This window comes from Schistocerca serialis, chromosome 5 (genome assembly GCF_023864345.2).
Source record: "Schistocerca serialis cubense isolate TAMUIC-IGC-003099 chromosome 5, iqSchSeri2.2, whole genome shotgun sequence".
Lineage (NCBI taxonomy): Eukaryota > Metazoa > Arthropoda > Insecta > Orthoptera > Acrididae > Schistocerca > Schistocerca serialis.
Window position 1 is genome coordinate 635,222,166 of NC_064642.1, and position 20,648 is coordinate 635,242,813.

General features: G+C 38.8%; 1 protein-coding gene across 1 annotated transcript in view; it reads right to left on the reverse strand.

The window, feature by feature from the left end:
• Positions 1-3,634: 3,634 nt before the first annotated feature.
• The window catches only part of LOC126482111 (tyrosine-protein kinase hopscotch), a 190,481-nt gene continuing 173,467 nt past the window's right edge, over positions 3,635-20,648 (reverse strand). The window contains exon 17 of the mRNA XM_050106087.1: positions 3,635-4,300. Coding sequence (XP_049962044.1) covers positions 3,976-4,300 — 325 coding nt within the window. The 3' untranslated portion in view covers positions 3,635-3,975. The remainder of the gene's footprint in view (positions 4,301-20,648) is intronic.

The window sequence follows — 20,648 nt, forward strand, 5'->3', positions numbered from 1 at the left end:
AGCAACTGAAACATTTATAACACTAATACATAGATCCAATTGCTGTGGCTATTTTAGAAGGTGATTTTGCTCGCAAGATAGGATTGTAGCCTCAGTCTAATACCAAATAAAACAGACTACAAATGAAAACTGGAGTAATCTTTTGTATAAATATTATTCATACACCCGCATATTTACATACCTATTTTACACGCACAGTTTGGTTCAGAATACAGTTCAGATTATGTGTGGCATATTACTTTATGAAGCATGAGAGAGTGGCTCACTGGACATTTCCACCAGGCACAGCAGAATACTTACAAAAATAAGCAATTGTCAGACAGATCACCTGGCATACCATTAACGTTGGGCAGATAATTTAGGACATACAGATAACTGCACTGTGAGCGGTTGTAAATTACTTTAAAATTTTCACACTGAGTTCTGATTACATTACATAATATAATGATATCTGTTTCAGAGTACAAATACTTATGTGAGAACCATTATGACAAGACCTCATGTTTCAAAAGTGATTCATCAAAAGAAATGGGCATTTTGTTTCGTGACTCAGTTTGAGAAATACATATATTATACATTGGTAGTGGTAACCAGAATGAATGGTACGTTGCAGTACGTTTCAAGAAGAAGAAAGCACTTCACAGATGCCTCTCTCTCTCTCTCTCTCTCTCTCTCTCTCTCACACACACACACACACACACACACACACACACACACACACACACACACACACACACACAAACAGTTTTAATGGTTTTTAATTCTCTTTCTGAAAGCATTTAATTGCACACTGTTCTTAAAACAATGAGTGCTTGTACAAAATGAAATGGAAACATCACCAAACGTTTTACGCATATCTTTTCTAACAGAATAACTAAACATTTGTCAGATATGAATTTTTCTCCCATTTTTGTCAACTTGAATTGTGATATAGGAATTCAGGATGTTGCTGGAGTTGTTGGAATACACAGAATATTCTGTTATAATTGAGATCAGCTGTGTTGCTCTCCCAAAAAATGTAACATGATCAGTCCCCTGCATAATGCCACATACTAAAGACATATTACCCACTAACAAAACATTAAAATGTTTAGTTTTCTTTCTGCCCATCAGATTTCACTCACTGATATAGGACAAAACAATTTTGCTGCCTTTATCAAATTTACTGAGGTTGTAGAATCCAAGATGAAGAAACTGATCATCAATTGGCTTTCAGTTATAAGAAAAAAAGTAGTTTGTGGAAAAAAAAAAAAAAAAAAAAAAAAAAAAAAAAAAAAAAAAAAAAAAAAATGTGATGTGCTAATGAATAAGATGCACAGATTTAAAATGGTTATCTTTTTTTAGCAACAGTCTTTAAAAATAATGAAAAAAAAATGCTTACTTTAAAAGTTCAGTAAATGACACATTACTGATATAAAAACGATAAATTGTGTATACCTTTCACTTACCAGTACGATTTTCTTACAAAAAATAAAAATGCCCCTTTTTCCCCCTCATTGTTAAAGCTGTCAAACTAATTAATTGTTTTAACCTGATAACGTAACAGAGAAACCTCCCATCTTGAAATGACAAAAGCCGATGTGAAGTTTCTATCTAGTTTTTAACTCACGGGAGAGCTCCTAAGTAGTGTATTGTCTTGGATTTATTTTGTTAATTTACCTTTTAATATAGGGCACCAAGAGTTATTAGTGAGCTGCTTGTTTTAATTGCCACTATATGAATTCAGCATGTTCCTGTACAAGAATTCTTTACTAGTTCAGTCACTCTCCCTCTCTTTCAATTCATATCACCTTTAGTTTCTTAACTGCTTATCAGTAATTAGATGAGCGTATTGTTCTATCTCACAAGCAGTCACTTGCAACTAAATCTGCACCAAATACTATAACACAGATGCTCTGGTGATACATAATATCAATTTGTTTGTAAAATTAGTTTGTGAAAGAAACATGAGAGAAATTTTTACAGTTATTTAACAATATTTTACCACACATTCTCTTCCTATATCATATGTGACGTGCACAATATATTTTAAGTGTGATGTACATGCCATACAGTAATACCCTGTAGCATCTGTCTATGTTTCTGACACACTAAACTCATTACTAGTATGCTGCAGGGAGAGAAATGTTGTGGAAAGGGTAAACTTCACTTTCCTTATGACAAATTATTATGAATCATATTTAGAGGCAAGTTTAAATGGAATCTGAAACTGCTTTGTAAGGTAATAGATGTTACAATGGTATATGTTGCAAAATTTGAAACATCAGTTTTAACCTAACTGTGAAAATAAAAATTGAAAGCTTGCTTAATTTCACTGTGGCTGCTCATGCAGTCTTTGACTGCAGAAATAGGATTTGTCTGAAATCTTCCAACGTCAATCAGTAAAAAACTACACAGTTGTGTCTTAAAGCACAACTGTGCACCATAGTCTTCATCATACAGTGATGCCATGAGAAGAAATATGTGTACAAATTTATATCTCATTCTAATCTGCAAAATGCAGCTGACTGAACACAGCGTTCCCAAATAAAAACACTGGAAAAAAACACAATACGCATAATATAAAAAAGATAAATGATATTTATTGAAGTTAGGTGATATGATTACTTAACAAATGGACATCTACAAATATGAAACAATATAAATCATTTAATGGCTAAAAATAGAAACGTCAATGACTCTTAAAGAACTCTGAAACAATACTTTTTAATCAGCAGCATAGAAAACAACAGTGCTATAAAGTTTTCATATAAAAGTAAACTAAGTTTGTCAACTTTATGTAACACACCAGCTGAAGGTCAGGTCTTAAAGCTCTTTGCTTGTTTTAAGTGCCATCACAAAAGTAATATCTCACATCTTGACTACTATACACATATATGTACACATATATGAAGAATTAATGATATCAATATAATGGAAGGAAACATTCCACGTGGGAAAAATTATATATAAAAACAAAGATGAGGTGACTTACCGAACAAAAGCGCTGGCAGGTCGATAGACACACAAACAAACACAAACATACACACAAAATTCAAGCTTTCGCAACAAACTGTTGCCTCATCAGGAAAGAGGGAAGGAGAGGGGAAGACGAAAGGAAGTGGGTTTTAAAGGAGAGGGTAAGGAGTCATTCCAATCCCGGGAGCGGAAAGACTTACCTTAGGGGGAAAAAACGACAGGTATACACTCGCACACACGCACATATCCATCCACACATACAGACACAAGCACTGTAATAGAACAGTTGGAGACTTTATGTAGTAAATGGTCATTTACTCAAGAACAGATGGCCAGTTTACCAAATGAGGTTAATGATATGGTGGATGTTGCCACTGGACAAACCAAACTACTCATCAAAGAAATGCTTGCACAGTACAGAGGGCTTATTGATGAATGTGAAAAAAATAGTGGGCCTGTAAGAGTGACAGAATCAGATTTGCAAGGTTGCTTGTGTCTGCTTGTGTCTGTATGTGTGGATGGATATGTGCGTGTGTGCGAGTGTATACCTGTCGTTTTTTCCCCCTAAGGTAAGTCTTTCCGCTCCCGGGATTGGAATGACTCCTTACCCTCTCCTTTAAAACCCACTTCCTTTCGTCTTCCCCTCTCCTTCCCTCTTTCCTGATGAGGCAACAGTTTGTTGCGAAAGCTTGAATTTTGTGTGTATGTTTGTGTTTGTTTGTGTGTCTATCGACCTGCCAGCGCTTTTGTTCGGTAAGTCACCTCATCTTTGTTTTTACATATATGAAGAATACACTATATCAAAAAGCAATATGAGCAACACAATATATTTATAAGAGCAACAATATTGATGGTATAAAAAACAAAACTGTACAAAAAATCATATGTTTGTGCCACTTCTCCTGCACAGCAGTACATAATTTTGCACACAAAGAACAAAATATTTAAATGCAGCACCACAGAAAAATATGCACCAATTTCAACAAATGTATCACAGTATAAAAATTTGAAAACTGACTAGAATGCTGGTTGCAACTCGTAATGAATCATCAAATCCTCAATGCATTTAACAAGTTCTGAAAATTTTGGACGATGGTATGGTTCAGCCTGCCAACACGGACACATGAGCTTAATATAAAGTTCTTGTGGACAGCTGCATGGGCACGGCAGGCGTGCACCATTCTCAAGTGCTGTCAGCAGAGCCTGTTGATCTTGATGGTTGATACAAGCTGGCAGAATAGGATCTTCTCCACGGGAAAACATTTCATATAATGTCACTCCATATGACCAAACATCTGATTGAGGAGAAAACTTCCCATCTCTCAGACTTTCAGGTGCATACCTATAAAAATGGTGCAGAACATTAAAAAATAAATTAGTTTTCAACTACAAAAAAACTCAATTTATTAGTACAGCCTGTGGCACAAAGGAAATACAGAAGAATGTGAAGAAAAGGGAGGGGCAATGTAAGAAATGGGGCATTATGTTGTATTACATATGGATGAGAACGATAGTAGGCCGTACCATTATTGAAGGCTCAATCCCAACATTCCTTGCCTGAATGGGCTTAAGAAAATGACAAAAAAACCTACATTCAGAATCTGAACACTGCTGCTCACATATATGAGTCAGTGACACAATGACTGCACAGCTTCATTCAGCAAGAGTGAATGATGTAATGGAGCAAAGGCCTGACTCATCAAATGAAACTTTGCTAGGAAGAATAAACACGATGTCAACTGTGACAGTAGTACTGCTACAGAAGCACATTATTATTACCAGCCTAGAAGTTTAGCTTCTTTGATTATTGTTCTAAAGGTCCATGGTTTACTCTAACCCACTGCTCATACTCTGAATAAAAGCCCTGAGCTATGTCGGCTGAAGACTCCAGTCGCTTTAATTGTGTCAAGTGCCATGACAAAAGACGGGTGGTGAAGTGGATAAAAGTTCACAGCACCTCTAGCCTTTGGGATACGAAATTACCCCTACAAGCAAATTAATAAACTGCCATTCCTGAATACCTATGCCTTCACCCAAGTGAGCCATACAAGAACTCTTCTGGAACACTGCATGCATGGCAGCACCAGATGGGTGTGGGATCCTAGACAGCAGAATCAGCCAGTACAGAGTGTCTGGACTCATACACATTGGCACTAATTAAGTGATTGGTCATCATCATGTCCATAGCCAGAAAGTATAATACAAGCACAAATGTCCTGGCACCTGCACAGAAACACATTCTCATTCTGAGTGCTGGTGATGGCCCCCTCAAAATGCATAGTTGAACAGTGGCAGTAACTGCTAATGTATTCGTGTAACGAAGGTGTAGGAAAAGTTTTAAATAAACAGGCATTTGCGATTATATGAAAGGGTAAATGAGAAGACAACAATCTCGAAAGACAGATGAAGGAGAAGAAAATTTTATATGTACCTAACTCTGATGAACAGGTTGTCAGAGACTGACACATAATTTCCATGTGCCACATGTTCTTTATTTTACATTGTCACTAGCAAATGAAGTGACAATGTCCACTGCACTACTCTCTTTACCACTGTTTTTCTTTCTGAGGTTTCCTCCTGACAGCATATGGTCTCAACTGTTTTGCTTTGGTTGATCCTTTGCTCATGTTACTATACCTTTTTTGGTAATTTAGTGAGAAACTATTGACTCAGGCTTCTACACTTGTCGAATTATTATTGGTCACACTGACATGTCCTGTTAATACAGTCATTTGCAGACTTACTAGCTGCAGCTTACAAATTGTGCAAGATATGCATTTATGTGCCCCTTCTACTTCCTATTCCACAGTCTTTGTTCACAACGGAACCCCCACCGTCACCACTGTCTTCGCACTTACCATTCCAATGGTATCAAAAATGTCTCAACTACTATCCTCTCCTATGGATTCTCTCTCCTCTACAGGCAGATCAAAATCTGTCACCACTCGTCCAATAGACTGTGAATGGCATGTCAGTGGAATATCTATGAGCCCTGTAACGAAAGGAAGGAACAAAGCAAGGAAGATTGTGTTTAACATTCCATAGACATTGAGCTCATTAGAGATGGAACACCAGCTCATATGGTGTCAAGGATGGGGAAGGAAATTGTCTATGCCATTGCAGAGGAAACATTCAGGCACTTGCCTGGAGCAATTTTGGGAAATCAACCCCAGAACACATATTGGCTCCCTCATTGTGAGCTGAGTGGAAGGTTTGAACCAGAGACTTTGGAGGGTCTATAATAAACTACACTATGACTTGCTAGGCTTATGCCACAGGATTGAGAACTACAGTGTCCCCATAAATGGGTTAAATGTACACTACCCATCAGAGCCTGCTAACCCATATAGCTGACTGTATGGTGTGCACACATAGTCCTTTAAGTTAGCTGACTCTCCATCCAGTCCATTTGATGGACTTCAGGAGACCCCAAAATACGGTTTATGTTCCAAATACACATGGATTAAAATAATAGTGATCAATTCACAATGAAGTGCCAGAGTTTGGAGTGCACCTAAAAAGCTTTGGAGGTCACAAAATATTAGGTACAGAAAGCTGATTAAAACCCAAAATTGATAGCAGTGAGATTTTGGGGGTAAAAATAAGGTTGGGCTAATGGGAAATTGAGGTGGTATATTTGTCACAATAGACAAGAAACTAAAATCCACTGAGACAGAAATAGAAGCTGCATGAGAGATTGTTTGGGTGAGACTGAACATTTAGGATGAATATAAACTTATAATTGGTTCTGTCTACTGACCACCAGACGCACCCTCAGACATAACACAAAACTTTAGAGAAAGTATCAGTTCACTAGTATATATGTTCTTCAATCATTCTGTCATCACTGGAAGAGACTTTGATCATTGAACCATCAGATGGTACAGCTAAAGATATGGAAGTAGTGACCATGACAAGACATCCTGTGAAACAACACAAAATGCCTTCTCTGAAAACTATCTAGAACAGATAGTTCAAAAGTTCACTCATGATGGAATATATTGGATCCAATGGCAATAAATAGACCTGAGTTTTTGAGGATATCCAAACTGAAACTGGTATCAGTGAGTACGAGTCACTGGCAGTAGTAATGGTTACCAAATTATAAAGGTCAACTAAAACAAAAAAGGCCTACATGTTCAGTAAACCTGATAAAGGGGACAGTAGTGTCATAGCTCAATGAGGAACCTGAAATGTTTGTAGGCAAGAGCAAGTACAGAAACTGTTACTGTAGTTTGGAGGTGTAAGTGACCAAACATTACACACATATTTACCTAGAAGAACAGTTCAATATGTGAAGGACCATACACAGAATACAGACGTCATAAAGAAACTTCTAAAAAAACAATTGCTACTGCAAAACAGATGTAAAACAAAACACAGGGTTACGGATAGGGCAATGCTAAATGAAACTTATTTGAGTATCAAAAATGCAATTTGTGAAGCCATCAACAAATACAATAGCAGAACTATAGTGAATGACTACCCACAAAACTGAAAATAAATTCTGGTCACAAGTAAAGAGTATAAGTTTCAAAGAAGTTAAGAGTCCCAACACTCACGGATGTCACAGTAAATGAAATGGAGGACAGCCAAGCAAACATAGAAATTCTGTTGATTGGCGACTCCATGTTGTCTTGTGCACTACGACCAGATAACAGGTATACTTGAAAAAAGACAGCATTGGTCGTATATTTTTTACTATTGCAAAATTGATTTTCTGTCACTGAGTGACCATCTTCAGTGCTATATTGCATAACTTAAATTGGGATGCACTGTTGTCACTTAGCTTACGGCAATCACATAGACTGTGATTGCCGTAAGCTTAGTGACAACAGTGCATCCCAATTTAAGTTATACAATATAGCACTGAAGATGGTCACTCAGTGACAGAAAATCGATTTTGCAATAGTAAAAAATATACGACCAATGCTGTCTTTTTTCAAGTATATAGAAATTCTGCATTATGTTTTGTAATGTTCCTTTAAAGAGGAAATTCGATAAGAACTGCCCCAGTTAAATTCTTGCACTACTACAAAGATGAGTAATACACATAGTACTGTCCATGGTGTTGAGAAACAATTGAAATCACTGGAACTGAGCAAAGCTCCATGACCCAATAAAATCACAATCAGTACACAGAAATTGCTGCCGAGTTAAACCCTGCTTTAACCATAACATCTTGCAGGTCCCTTGATCTTCAAACATATTCTGAGCTCAGACATAATGATCTATCTTCAAAAGAATGACCTTCTCCACACCAACCAGCATGGAGAAGCCACCTCCATCAGTTCTGCAAAGTCCATCTCACAGTTTTGTCACAAGACTCCTGAAAGCTATGGATCAAGGCAGTCACTCAGGTGCAGTACTTCCTGATTTCTGAAAAGCATTTTATCCAGTTTCACACATATGCTTACTAATTAAAGTACAATAATATACAGCATCATATGGAATTTTGTGACTGGGCTGAGGATTTCTTGGTAGGGTGGAAGCAGCACATCATTTTGGATGGAGAGCCAGTGACAGGTGTAGATGTTGATGTTGACTTTGTGAATGGGCCTTTGATGCTCTTTTTATAGATTAATGGCCTGGCAGATGACATTAACAATAAACTAGATGATATTAACAGTAACCTCAGACATTTTGCAGATGATGCAATGATCTACGAGGGTAATCCCAAAAGTAAGGTCTCCTATTTTTTTATAAGTACAGAACTCTGTTTGTCTGGCAGTTGGTCACACTGTTATGAAGAGTGCTTCACGCACTGTGTGTAAACATGCGCATGCCACGCTGAGGTGCTCAGTCTTGGCTTGGCAGCCATTGAGAATGAAGCTTCCAGTGGATGTTACCGCCGAGTGTGAATTGCGTGCAGTTATTCAGTTTGTGAACACAAAGGGCACAGCGCCGATTGAAATCTATTGCCAATTGACAGAAGTGTATGGTGAGTCGTGCATGGATGTCCAAAATGTTCGTAAGTGGTGTAGAGAGTTTGCAGCTGGTCGGACCAAAATTCACGATGAATAAAGGAGCAGGAGACTGTCAATTTCTGAGGAGACAGTGCTGAAGGTTGAGCAAAGCATGCGTGAAGATCGGTGGATCACCCTGGATGATATCTGCACACTGGTTCCTGAAGTTTCCTGAAGCACCGCTCACAGTATTTTAATGAAAACATTGAACTACCAGAAGGTGTGCACAAGATGGGTGCCACGCATGCTGACTGAGGACCACATGCAGGAACGAGTTGATGCTTCCTGCGCATTTCTTCACCGCCTTGCAGCCGAACAGGACAACTTTCTGGACTCAATTGTCACGGGTGACGAAACCTGGGCATATCACTTTACACCTGAGACCAAGCAACAATCACACCAGTGGCAGCATCCTTCTTCGCCAAAGCCATGGAAATTCAAACAAACACAGTCTGCCAGTAAAGTCATGACAACCATTTTTTGGGATAGGAAAGGGGTATTGTTGGTCGACTTTATGCCTACAGGGACCACAATTAACGCTGACAGTTACCGTGAGACTCTGGAAAAACTCAAAATGGGCAATACATAACCAGAGAAGAAGAATGTTGAGCAAGGGCATACACAATCTCCATGACAATGCTCGTCCACACAACGCTCGGTGAACCGTTGCTCTCCTGCGACAGTTTCAGTGGAACATAATCATCCACCCACCCTATAGTTCTGACTTGGCACCCAATGCTTATCACCTGTTCCCTAGGTTAAAAGAACATTTGGCCGGAAAGCGATTCAGCTCCGACGACGAGGTGAAATAAGAGGTGTATAACTTTCTAAACAGCATGGCGGCAAGCTGGTATGACATGGGCATACAAAACCTGCCACAGCGTCTACAAAAATGCATAAACAGAAATGGTGACTATGTCGAAAAATAGATAAATGTTCAAGCTGTAAACTGATGTAAAACATTGTAGAAATAAACAGGTCTATGTACTTTTAAAAAATAGGAGACCTTACTTTTGGGATTACCCTGGTATAATGAAGTACTGCCTCAAAAAAGTTGCACAAATATCCTGTCAGGATCTTGATAATATTTCAAAATGCTGTAGAGACTGGAAACTCACTCCAAATACTGAGAAATGTAACAATTGCTCTCTTCACAAAACTGTCCTATCTTACGACTAAAATATTAGTGTGCTACAGATGGAATCAGTCAATTGTTGTTGTTGTTGTTGTTGTTGTTTTCAGTCCAGAGACTGGTTTGATGCAACTCTCCATGCTGCTCTATCCTATGCAAGCTTCTTCATCTCCCAGTATGTACGGCAACCTACATCCTTCTGAATCTGCTTATTGTATTCATCTCTTGGTCTCCCTCTACAGTTCCCCCCCCCCCCCCCCCAATACTAAATTGGTGATCCCTTGATGCCTCAGAACACGTCCTACCAACCAATCCCTTCTTCTAGTCAAGGTGTGCCACAAATTTCTCTTCTCCCTAATTCTATTCAATACTTCCTCATTAGTTATTTGATCTACCCATCTAATCTTCAGCATTCTTCTGTAGCACCACATTTCGAAAGCTTCTATTCTCTTCTTGTCCAAACTATTTATCATCCATGTTTCACTTCCATACATGGCCACACTCAGTCCAATCATACAAATACCTACAAGGAACATGGACTGTGGGAAAATTGTACAAATGTTGAAAATTAAGTGGACTGATAAGACAAAGAATGAGGAGGTTCTGCACAGAATCGGAGAGGAAAGGGGTATGTGGAAAATACTGACAAGTAGAAGGTACTGGATAATAAGACACCTGTGAAGACATGAGGGGATGAGTTCCATGATACTAGAGGGAGCTGTAGAGTGCAAAAACTGCAGAGGAAGACAGTGATTGGAACACATTCAGCAAATAATTCAGGATGTAGGTTGCAAGTGCCACTCTGAAATGAAGAGGTTGGCACAGGAGAGAAATTCGTGGTGAGCCGCATCAAATCAGTCAGAAGGCTGATCGACTCAAAAAAAATTTGTACGGGTGTGAAATGGAATCATCATGTACACTTAATTGTATGTGAAGCAGGTGAAAGACTCTGATTCACTGTGAGCATACTGGAAAAATTCAATTAGCCTACAAAAGAGATTGATTAAAAAACACTTGTGTGTTGCATCCTAGAATGTTGTTCACATATGTGGAACCCACTGCAATAGGACTGATTGGGGATACTGAATATATTCACATAAGGGCAGCATTATGGTGACAGGTAAATCTGACACACTGGAGAGTGTAACAAAGACACTGAAAATCTAAACTGGCAGACACTTGGAGATAGACACAGACTATCTGGTGAAAAAACACTAAAGAAGTTTCAAGAATCAGCATTAAGTGAGGAATTTGGGAATATACTACAACTCCTGACATATCACTCCAACAGGAGCCACAAAGACAAGAATAGACCAATTGCAGCGAGCACAGAGTGATTTAAACAATTATTCTTCTCACTCACCATATCTGAAAGGAATGGGAAGGAGACCTAATAAGTGGAACAATGGGAAGTAAGTTTGTCATGCACAACACAGTCGTTTGTTGAGTTTAGAGGTAGATGTAGATGTGCAATAAGAACACTGTGTGAAGTTGATAACCAAAGACACCAAATTTCTCTCTCTTTGTGACACTTTACTATTGCTTATTTTGACTATGTTTAGGCTAACTGCCTCCATCAGATCAAATAACACTATAAAACATCAGTATAATGTATATTGTCAAATAGTACACATTTGTATGATATGTAGATGCACACCTCATACATATGTGTACTATTTGACAACATGCATCATATTGTGTTTTAAAGTATTTGATTCAATGATGCCAGTTAGCTGAAACATGAAATCAAAATATGAAATAACAAAGTGTGACCAAGACAGAAAAATTTGGTGTTTTTGTGCATGGTCATGGCTGCTGACTCACAAAGATGTCCTGTCTGTTATTTTGATAACCACCCATCTTGCAGAATCCTCCTAAGGGAGTGAGGGAATCTTACACTTATGTGCCCTTACATTTACTGTTTAATGGTACTTGTGGTTAACAATGACAGTGAATTTATGATGAAATGTATAATTCCCAAAAAAAAAAAAAAAAAAAAAAAAAAAAAAAAAAAAAAAAAAAAAATCTATGCAGACTACACATCCCCATCTAGGGTTCAGAATGGAATTTTAAACTATGGTGCAAAAGTCTTCAACAGGTTGCAGGTAGATATCAGGCAGAAAATTGACCTCAGATATTCAAAAATAATGTAAAACAGATACCTCATTTGGCACTACTTACATAATTTATCAGAATATTAGGATTCAGGAACCTAACTTCTGCATAACTCTAATGATTATTTGAATGGATACTGACTTTGCCACATTACAGACATGTGTATTGCTCTGTGTAAAATTTAAAATTACATAAATGATTTGTTTGAAGTAGAGATAAATTCAGCAGCTGAGTAGTATAGGGGTATGAGAAATTCAGAAGAGTAACAAAGAGGGCAAAGAAAATAGAAATATCTTGTATAGTTCCTAGACTACATAGCCCTCCAGGCAAAAAGTAAGGGAGTCTTAGAAGAAAGGGAATGTACAATACACTTGGTGTAAGATATAGGTGCAGGATAAACAAAGATAAGATGAAGATGATGAGTAGCGGAAATGGCAAGAATGACAAAGCAGTACTGGTAGTAGACTGCATCTATCTACCAAAATTATACGAAGTGCCTGAAGAAACAAGGGCATCAGAAATAGAATGGTGCATTCTGAAGAAAACATTCCTTGACAAAACAGGTCTGGTATCAGGTACTGATGTGGAGATGAGAAAGAAGTTCCCAAAAGTGTATGTCTTGAACACAATATTGTTGTTGTCTCCAGTCCAGAGACTGGTTTGATGCAGCTCTCCAAGCTAATCTACCCCGCGCAATCTTCTTCATCTCCAAGTAACTACTGCAACCTACATCCTTCTGATCTGTTTAGTGTATTCATGCCTTGGTCTCCCTCTACGATTTTTACCCTCCGCACTTCCTTCCAATATTAAACTGATGATCCCTTCATGCCTCAGAATGTGTCCTACCAAACGATCCCTTCTTCTAGTCAAGTTGTACTGCAAATTCCTGTTCTCCCCAATTCTATTCAGTACCTCCTGATTAGTTATGTGATCTACCCATCTAATCTTCAGCATTCTTCTGTAGCACCACATTTCAAAAGCTTCTATTCTCTTCTTGTCTAAACTATTTATCGTCCACGTTTCACTTCCATAAATGGCTACACTCCATACAAATACTTTCAGAAACAACTTCCTGACACTTAAATCTATACCCGCTGTTAACAAATTTCTCGTCTTCAGAAACACTTTCTTTGCCATTGCCAGTCTACATTTTATATCCTCTCTACTTCAATTATCATCAGTTACTTTACTCCCCAGCTGAGCGGTCTAAGGCACTGCAGTCATGGACTGTGTGGCTGGTCCCGGCGGAGGTTCGAGCCCTCCCTTGGGCATGGGTGTGTGTGTGTGTTTGTCCTTAGGATAATTTAGGTTAACTAATGTGTAAGCTTAGGGACTGATGACCTTAGCAGTTAAGTCCCATAATATTTCACACACATTTGAACATCTGAACTTCTGAACTTTGCTCCCCAAATAGCACAACTCATCTACTACTTTAAGTGTCCCATTTCCTAATCTAAGTCCCTCAGTATCACCTGATTTAATTCGACTACATTCCATTATCCTCATTTTGCTTTTGTTGATGTTCATTTCATATACTCCTTTCAAGACTCTGTCCATTCCATTCAACTGCTCTCCCAGGTCCTTTGCTGTCTCTGACAGAATTACAATGTTGTCGCCAAACCTGAAAGTTTTTATTTCTTCTCCATGGATTTTAATTCCTATTCCAAATTTTTCTTTTATTTCCTTTACTGCTTGCTCAATATACAGCGTGAATAACATTGGAGATAGGCTACAACCCTGTCTCACTCCCTTCTCACCCACTGCTTCCCTTTTGTGCCCCTCAACACTTATAACTGCCATCTGGTTTCTGTACCTTTGCCATAAGAATGGGAACATTAGCACATTTGCTAAGGTATCCAGGAATAGGTAAGGTGGCACTTAAAGAAACAGCAGAGGAGATCAACTCTGAATGCAGACCAAAAGATGGACTGTATTACACTGCGTGTGATGCACTTAGTGAGATCTGACACACTTCTGAAAATAAAGCACATCTACAAAGAAGTAAAATTCAGTTGTGAAAAGGAATTAAGAAACTGCATGCAATTCAGTTCAATCGCATTGCATCTCACTAAACAAATAATATCAGAAGATCTCTTATGCCTAAAATTCCCATGAAACACAGCAACTGGAATAGACATACCTGCTATAATACTACACCCATAATACAGTAAATACCATTCTTTTTTCTTCTGTAATACATACAGAGTGATTCATGAAGATATGCAGATGTTTTAATATGTTACTCTACAAGTGAAAATAAAGAAAAAAGTTCATATAAACATAGGTCTGTAAATATTGAGTTACAGAGTTACAGCTAATAAAAGATTTTGCCTGAAATTTAGAATCTTCGTTAATATGAAGCCATCATAAAACTGTACGAGGTTGAAGTAAAGCATGATTTCCATTTATTTTGTTGTTATTGATTTGGTGAATCTAATAAAACATGTTCCAGACATGTACCTGCAGCAGTTTTCCAGAACATCCAGAGAAGCAAAGAAGTAATTTTGTAAAATTTTTAATTTGTTAACTATCTGGCCCAATTTGTTTTTTAAATTCCAGACAATTGCACAAAGTTTTCAACAGAAGTTGTAGATAATTTAATTTTGGAAAAATGATTGTAATAATCTTAACTGAAACTGTATGAATGTGTCAGATAATCTGCTTTTATTAATACCATAGAACACGTGAATTTATCTTAAACCGGAAAAAACACAGTGTTAAGGAAGTTGTATAGTGTACATACAATTTCACAATACATTCACAATAAATGTTCAAAAATGTCTTCACTGAGTTCAATGCATTTAGCTCCATGTGTATGAACAGATTTTGTTGCTCATTTCAGTTTCACAGGGTTGTTCTTAATTCCACATCTACATCTACATCTACATTTATACTCCGCAAGCCACCCAACGGTGTGTGGCGGAGGGCACTTTACGTGCCACTGTCATTACCTCCCTTTCCTGTTCCAGTCGCATATGGTTCGCGGGAAGAACGACTGTCTGAAAGCCTCCGTGCGCGCTCGAATCTCTCTAATTTTACATTTGTGATCTCCTCGGGAGGTATAAGTAGGGGGAAGCAATATATTCGATACCTCATCCAGAAACGCACCCTCTCAAAACCTGGCGAGCAAGCTACACCGTGATGCAGAGCGCCTCTCTTGCAGAGTCAGCCACTTGAGTTTGTTAAACATCTCCGTAACGCTATCACGGTTACCAAATAACCCTGTGACGAAACGCGCCGCTCTTCTTTGGATCTTCTCTATCTCCTCCGTCAACCCGATCTGGTACGGATCCCACACTGATGAGCAATACTCAAGTATAGGTCGAACGAGTGTTTCGTAAGCCACCTCCTTATTTGATGGACCTATTGCATTCATAAAGTGAGCAAGTACTGTCTCATGTATATTTGCCATAAATAAACACCATATTGGTGTATTCCTCTGTCGTAAAATATTTCATAAATAATCTACAAACTACAACAGTTACTATGTGGTTTCATTTAAATACACTGTTGTTATTACGTTCTTTCACTGAACAATACATAAAACTAACTCATTTCAAGATTAGGAAATGACTGAAACAACTCACTAACAGTTGTCAACAATGACATAAACATTTCTACGTTCTTAATGGAAAGTAAATAAATTTACTTGTATAATAATCTTTGCTTTTCTGGATGTTCTGGAAAACTACTGCAGATACATGTCTGGGACATGTTTTATTAGATTCACCAGACCAATAACAACAAAATTAATGAAAATTGTGCTTTACTTTAACCTTGTACAGTTTTGTGATGGCTTCATATTAGCAAAGTTGCTAAATTTCAGGCAAAATCTTTTATTAGCCATAACTCCGTAACTAAAAATTTGCGGGCCTATGTTTATATGAACTTTTTTCTTGATTTTTACTTGTAGAATGACATATTAAAATATATGTATATCTTCTTGAATCATCCTGTATACTAAACTGGTAAAACTCTCGTTTAGGCAAAGTTGCGTCTAGTAATCTGATATTGATTCCAAAGCACAGAATACACTGGCATTCATCACATTAACTACAAATACAAAACATTCACATTATTATCCATGCTATATTTTTGATAATCTTGTAATTCAGTGTACAGTTTCCAGGATGTATCTACCAAAAACACAAATAATTGATGCAGAAACATTTTCTTAGCAAAATATTCAAAATTCAGGGTTCACTAAAACTGTGTACTTCAAAATTCAACACCATTAATCAGTCTCTGCTTTAGGATTGACATGATTTATTCGGAATCTCCTCATTCATGCCTTTCTAAAGCTCACTTTGTCTTTCCTGAAAACTATATATTTCAAACGTTATCTTCAATCAAAATTATTGTTGTCATAAGAATTCTACAATGTTTTAATCTAAGAATGTAATGTTTCCAAAATTTCATTGTCTTAGTACTGTAAAACTGATTTTTTTTAAATATATAATTTTACTATTTAAGGATGTTGGGCCAATTGTCAACCAAAATAATTTTACTCCATAATGTGTATATTTATCCTCCACTTTTCTTGTCTTTTATATTATTATTAAAACATAATAACTTCATATTCAAGCAATCTGTAAAGTCTTACTCATTTCTTTAAATATAGGGTGTGCACAAAGCTACAGTCAGTGTGCACCAAGGTACAATAGATTATAGTTACTTGCATATAGTCAACCTCTGTTTGGCCTTTATCTAGCAGCATTCCATGTTAGAATTATATTTAAAGTCAGTTTCATAGACTAATCTTTATACAGTCAGATGCTGCTACAATACACAGAAGAGCCAACGAAACTGGTACACTGCCTGTAGGTCCCCCAAGGGCACACAGCAGTGTCACAACACAATGTGGCATGGACTCGACTAATGTCTGAAGTAGTGCTGGAGGGAACTGACACCATTAATCCTGCAGAGCTGTCCATAAATCCGTAAGAGTATGGGGCGGTGGAGATTTCTTCTGAATAGCACGATGCAAGGATCCCAAAAAAATGGTTCAAATGGCTCTGAGCACTATGGGACTCAACTTCTGAGGTCATTAGTCCCCTAGAACTTAGAACTAGTTAAACCTAACTAACCTAAGGACATCACACACATCCATGCCTGAGACAGGATTCGAACCTGCGACCGTAGTGGTCTCGCGGTTCCAGACTGCAACGCCTAGAAACGCACGGCCACTTCGGCCAGCCAAGGCATCCCAGATCTGCTCAATACTGTTCATGTCTGGTGAGTTTGATGGTCAGCAAAAGCGTTTAAACCCAGAAGAGTGTTCTTGGAGCCACTCTGTAGCAATTCTGGATTGTGGGGTGTCACATTGTCTTGCTTGAATTGTTCAGGTCCCTCGGAATGCACAATGGACACGAACAGATGCAGGTGATCAGTCAGGATGCTTATGTACGTCACCTGTCAGAGTCATATCTAGACATATCATGGGTACCATATCTACATCTTCATCTACATCTACATTTATACTCCGCAAGCCACCCAACGGTGTGTGGCGGAGGGCACTTTACGTGCCACTGTCATTACCTCCCTTACCTGTTCCAGTCGCATATGGTTCGCGGGAAGAACGACTGTCTGAAAGCCTCCGTGCGCGCTCGAATCTCTCTAATTTTACATTCGTGATCTCCTCGGGAGGTATAAGTAGGGGGAAGCAATATATTCGATACCTCATCCAGAAACGCACCCTCTCAAAACCTGGCGAGCAAGCTACACCGCGATGCAGAGCGCCTCTCTTGCAGAGTCTGCCACTTGAGTTTGTTAAACATCTCCGTAACGCTATCACGGTTACCAAATAACCCTGTGACGAAACGCGCCGCTCTTCTTTGGATCTTCTCTATCTCCTCCGTCAACCCGATCTGGTATGGATCCCACACTAATGAGCAATACTCAAGTATAGGTCGTACGAGTGTTTTGTAAGCCACCTCCTTTGTTGATGGACTACATTTTCTAAGGACTCTCCCAATGAATCTCAACCTGGTACCCACCTTACCAACAATTAATTTTATATGATCATTCCACTTCAAATCGTTCCGCACACATACTCCCAGATATTTTACAGAAGTAACTGCTACCAGTGTTTGTTCCGCTATCATATAACCATACAATAAAGGATCCTTCTTTCTATGTATTCGCAATACATTATATTTGTCTATGTTAAGGGTCAGTTACCACTCCCTGCACCAAGTGCCTATCCACTGCAGATCTTCCTGCATTTCGCTACAATTTTCTAATGCTGCAACTTCTCTGTATACTACAGCATCATCCGCGAAAAGCCGCATGGGACTTCCGACACTATCTACTAGGTCATTTATATATATTGTGAAAAGCAATGGTACCATAACACTCCCCTGTGGCACGCCAGAGGTTACTTTAACATCTGTAGACGTCTCTCCATTGATAACAACATGCTGTGTTCTGTTTGCTAAAAACTCTTCAATCCAGCCACACAGCTGGTCTGATATTCCATAGGCTCTTACTTTGTTTATCAGGCGACAGTGCGGAACTGTATCGAATGCCTTCCGGAAGTCAATAAAAATAGCATCTACCTGGGAGCCTGTATCTAATATTTTCTGGGTCTCATGAACAAATAAAGCGAGTTGGGTCTCACACGATCGCTGTTTCCGGAATCCATGTTGATTCCTACATAGTAGATTCTGGGTTTCCAAAAACGACATGATACTCGAGCAAAAAACATGTTCTAAAATTCTACAACAGATCGACGGTTTTGTGCATCTGCTCGATGACCCTTCTTGAAGACTGGGACTACCTGTGCTCTTCTCCAATCATTTGGAACCTTCCGTTCCTCTAGAGACTTGCGGTACACGGCTGTTAGAAGGGGGGCAAGTTCTTTCGCGTACTCTGCGTAGAATCGAATTGGTATCCCGTCATGTCCAGTGGACTTTCCTCTATTGAGTGATTCCAGTTGCTTTTCTATTCCTTGGACACTTATTTCGATGTCAGCCATTTTTTCGTTTGTGTGAGGATTTAGAGAAGGAACTGCAGTGCGCTCTTCCTCTGTGAAACAGCTTTGGAAAAAGGTGTTTAGTATTTCAGCTTTACGCGTGTCATCCTCTGTTTCAATGACATCATCATCCCGGAGTGTCTGGATATGCTGTTTCGAGCCACTTACTGATTTAACGTAAGACCAGAACTTCCTAGGATTTTCTGTCAAGTCGGTACATAGAATTTTACTATCGAATTCACTGAACGCTTCACGCATAAACCCTCCTTACGCTAACTTTGACATCGTTTAGCTTCTGTTTGTCTGAGAGGTTTTGGCTGCGTTTAAACTTAGAGTGAAGCTCTCTTTGCTTTCGCAGTAGTTTCCTAACTTTGTTGTTGTACCACAGTGGGTTTTTCCCATCCCTCACAGTTTTACTTGGCACGTACCTGTCTAAAACGCATTTTATGATTGCCTTGAACTTTTTCCATAAACACTCAACATTGTCAGTGTCGGAACAGAAATTTTCGTTTTGATCTGTTAGGTAGTCTGAAATCTGCCTTCTATTACTCTTGCTAAACAGATAAACCTTCCTCCTTTTTTTATATTCCTACTAACTTCCATATTCAGGGATGCTGCAACGGCCTTATGATCACTGATTCCCTGTTCTGTACATACAGAGTCAAAAAGTTCGGGTCTGTTTGTTATCAGTAGGTCCAAGATGTTATCTCCACGAGTCGGTTCTCTGTTTAATTGCTCGAGGTAATTTTCGGATAGTGCACTCGATGCTCTGTCCCTACCACCCGTCCTAAACATCTGAGTGTCCCAGTCTATATCTGGTAAATTGAAATCTCCACCTCAGACTATAACATGCTGAGAAAATTTATGTGAAATGTATTCCAAATTTTCTCTCAGTTGTTCTGCCACTAATGCTGCTGAGTCGGGAGGTCCGTAAAAGGAGCCAATTATTAACCTAGCTCGGTTGTTGAGCGTAACCTCCACCCATAATAATTCACAGGAACTATCCACTTCGATTTCACTACAGGAAAAACTACTACTAACAGCGACGAACACTCCACCACCGGTTGCATGCAATCTATCCTTTCTAAACACCGTCTGTACCTTTGTAAAAATTTCGGCAGAATTTATCTCTGACTTCAACCAGCTTTTTGTACCTATAACGATTTCAGCTTCAGTGCTTTCTATCAGCGCTTGAAGTTCCGGTACTTTACCAACGCAGCTTCGACAGTTAACAATTACAATACCGATTGCTGCTTGGTCCCCGCATGTCCTGACTTTGCCCTGCACCCGTTGAGGCTGTTGCCCTTTCTGTACTTGCCCGAGGCCATCTAACCTAAAAAACGACCCAGCCCACGCCACACAACCCCTGCTAGCCGTGTAGCCGCTTGTTGCGTGTAGTGGACTCCTGACCTATCCAGCGGAACCCGAAACCCCACCACCCTATGGCGCAAGTCGAGGAATCTGCAGCCCACACGGTCGCAGAACCATCTCAGCCTCTGATTCA